The 3,301-nt window shown below is 20.5% G+C and overlaps 1 protein-coding gene across 1 annotated transcript; it reads right to left on the reverse strand.

Moving 5' to 3' along the window:
• Window positions 1-2,893: 2,893 nt before the first annotated feature.
• Phum_PHUM347840 (uncharacterized protein) lies at window positions 2,894-3,245 on the reverse strand (the record flags this gene model as incomplete). Its single annotated transcript, XM_002427786.1, has 3 exons — window positions 2,894-2,942; window positions 3,017-3,111; window positions 3,231-3,245. 3 exons carry the CDS (start codon window positions 3,243-3,245, stop codon window positions 2,894-2,896), a joined length of 159 nt encoding a protein of 52 aa, XP_002427831.1.
• Window positions 3,246-3,301: the final 56 nt, after the last annotated feature.

Consider the following 3,301-nt stretch of genomic DNA (forward strand, 5'->3'; position numbering starts at 1 on the left):
AAATTTTTTTTTTTTTTTTTTTTATTGTGAAAACATAAAATGAAGTAATAATAATAATAATTTTAATTATCGTTTTTTTTTTTTTTTCGTTCGCAAATGTTATTAACAGATACGAATTAATATAAAAATTATTAGTTTAAATACGTTAGAGATATTAATAAATTATTTGCATATTAAAAAAAATGTTTTTTTTTAATATACAATATGTATATTATTATATATAAATAAAATTTAATTAAAAAAGATTTAAAAAAAAGAAAAAGTATTTTTAAGTTTTTAATTAAACATGAAGAAAAAATGAATAAAAAGATTTTTTTTTGGTCAATAACTTACGTCCTTGTTTCCAACCGAAAAAACGTTTTTTTTTTTTTTTTTTTTTTTTTTTTTTTCATAATTTGGCAATACGTTAAATTTTACATACTTTTATATTCTGTCAAAAACATTTTTTTTAATGACAGTTTTATCATTGTAATAAGAAAACTATAAATAAATTGAACCTGATGGATAAATAAATATTAAGGTTTATTATTATAAGACCCCCCCATTCCGCCTTCCACCCCCCCAAATTTATAATTTAATGAAAAGAAACAAAAAAAAAAAATTTATCATTGGTAGGGATTGTTGGTATTTGATGACAATTTATAAAAACTTACATTTTTTCAACATAATAAATTTATGTATGATTTATATTAATAATAAATAAATAATATATTTGATAATATCATGCATAAAAATAAATAATCAATCCTTATTAAATATTTACTCACGTTTGAAATTAAAATCTAACCGAATGATTATTTTTACTTATAAAAAATATTTTGCCACCATTTACCTTTTCTTTTAATTATTTTTCCAAAAAACAAACGTGTCATTTAAATAATACTTTTTAAAATGTAATTAATAATAATTTCACGTAATCAATAGTTAATCACTTAAAACAAAAAAACACTCAATCACTTTAAAGTCTAGTCAAAAATTCTATCATATTATTTGGAATAAAATAATAACCTTTTATTCCAGCTTAAGTCAACGTTTCAGCTGATCGTAGAATTTTATTAACAAAAAAAAAAAAAAATTGCAAGTTAAAATGTTTTAATGATTGTTTCCTTCAAAAGCTAAACATATAAAAAAGTTTTTGTTAAAATACAATGAAAGTAACGAAAATAAAAAAAATATGTTATAAACGGTTTTGAATTTGTACCCTTTGATAAATTGACGGAGTTAAATTATAAAACATATTAAGATAAACCGCATTAAAAAAAAAAAATTCGACTAGTGTTTGAACAAAACAAAAAAAAAATAAGCAGTAACAAAAGTTTTTTATTGCGCAGGCTCGTTGTTCATAAGTGCATTTTAAGTACATGTGTACCGAAGAATTCCAGACATAGCTTCTATTATGACTGATTGCACCTGATTCACCCTTTATTTTTATATTTACATTCAAGTCTACAAATATTAATTTTTTTTTTTTTTTTATTTATACATGCTCAATATTATTATTTGAATTGTTAAAAAAAAAATTATTTAATTTTAATAAATTTTAATCATCTCAATTAAATAAATTTTATTCGTTGTATTATAATCGCTAAAAATAAATAAAATCCCATACTAATTCGAACGTACAATATTTACCTTATGTCAGGTAAATAATTAATAGAATATTGATAATAATAATAACAATTTAACATTAAAGCAATTTATTGGATAAAGAATGAAAACAAATTTTTTTTATGTTTTTTTTTTTTTTTTTTTCGTAAACATTTCGATAAATTAAAGTTTATAAAATGAAATATAAATATTTTAGTAATAAAAAAAAATTTAATGGAATTTTTGTTTTTAATAAATTTTTTTCATATGAAATTATAACGAATTAGTTACATTAGTCAAATCAAAAAAAAAAAAAAAAAATTACAAATAATGCTGCTTTTTAAAAACAAATTAGTCAAGGCTCAAGGTTTTTTTTTAGTATAAGGTTCCGAGTATATAATTGCATTTAAGTGTAAACTCGGTACAACCGACCGGTACACTTGCACTTAAAATACCCTTTATAAAATCAATATACGAGAACAAAATAAGTACGCATGCACCTAAACTCGTTGTAATGATTTTGTAGTTTTTTACGTATAAGAATTTCATTAATGGTGGACTGTCTTTTTTCATAAAATTATGAATTTAAATTGTTTTGGCCCCCTTCTCCCCCTCTCATACAATGATAAAATAAAATTTTTTAATTAAGAAAAAAAATACTTGTCAATAATTGAATATAAATCCTATTTATCCAAAATAATTAATTAATTAATCTACAGACTATTATTATGAGTGGGTGAAATAATTTTTTAATTTTCAGAAAAATTTCCTTTTCTTCCCATTACCAAATTAATTTCATTATTTTTAATTCACATCACAAAGTGTTTTTTTGACAAAAGTTTAAAATGTTTTATTATTAGTATTATCCACCACCATGATTTTTTAAAATACAATGAAACTATAATAACAAAGCGACAGCTTTTTATTCCTAAAACTATTATCTCACCTTGAACAAACTCCTCATCACAATTTTAATTTAAAGTTTTATCTTCACTGTTAAGTTTTTTTTGGAAAATCTGACAGTAAATTTTTTTATTTATAATAATTTCGGGTTTATAAAATGGTTGAATCCATTTATATTAATATCGATCATTTATTCAATAAAAAATTAACAAAGTTTAGTATTTTTATTAAAATACTAAATTGTCTGATAATTTTTATTTAAAAAAAAAATAAAAAACTGATTATATATACAGTAAGATTTATTATTAAAAAATATTTATATAAATGTACCTGTGGTAAAATATTAATAATTGACAGTTCTTAATGTGTGACCCATGCCTGAAAACCTAAAGTTAATAATTTATTAAATTCTAGGTGCTCCAAAAGCATCAGGCATTCTTTCAATAGTGTACCTAAAAGAAAAATTAAAAAATTATATCTACTTAAAACTTTTAAAATAATTATTAACAATTAAAACTTTACTTACTGATGCTTAGCAATGTACATAATGGGTACACCTGGTATTTTTCGAATTCTCCTTTTTAAATCTTTGTCACATGTTGCGACAATAAAACATTTATGCTAAAAAATTTTTTAAAAAAATGATTTAAAATTGTTTTTATTCTATATTTTTAATAAATTCTTATTATTTTACATTAAATTAAAACTATCATAAATATTTAAAATTTATGTAATTAAACTTTAGAAAATGTCATACCTGAATCACTCTTTGAACTATACAGTCATCAGCATATATTCCCTTATGTAAACA

This window comes from Pediculus humanus, genomic scaffold (assembly GCF_000006295.1).
Source record: "Pediculus humanus corporis 1103172107761 genomic scaffold, whole genome shotgun sequence".
In the NCBI taxonomy this organism is placed as follows: domain Eukaryota; kingdom Metazoa; phylum Arthropoda; class Insecta; order Psocodea; family Pediculidae; genus Pediculus; species Pediculus humanus.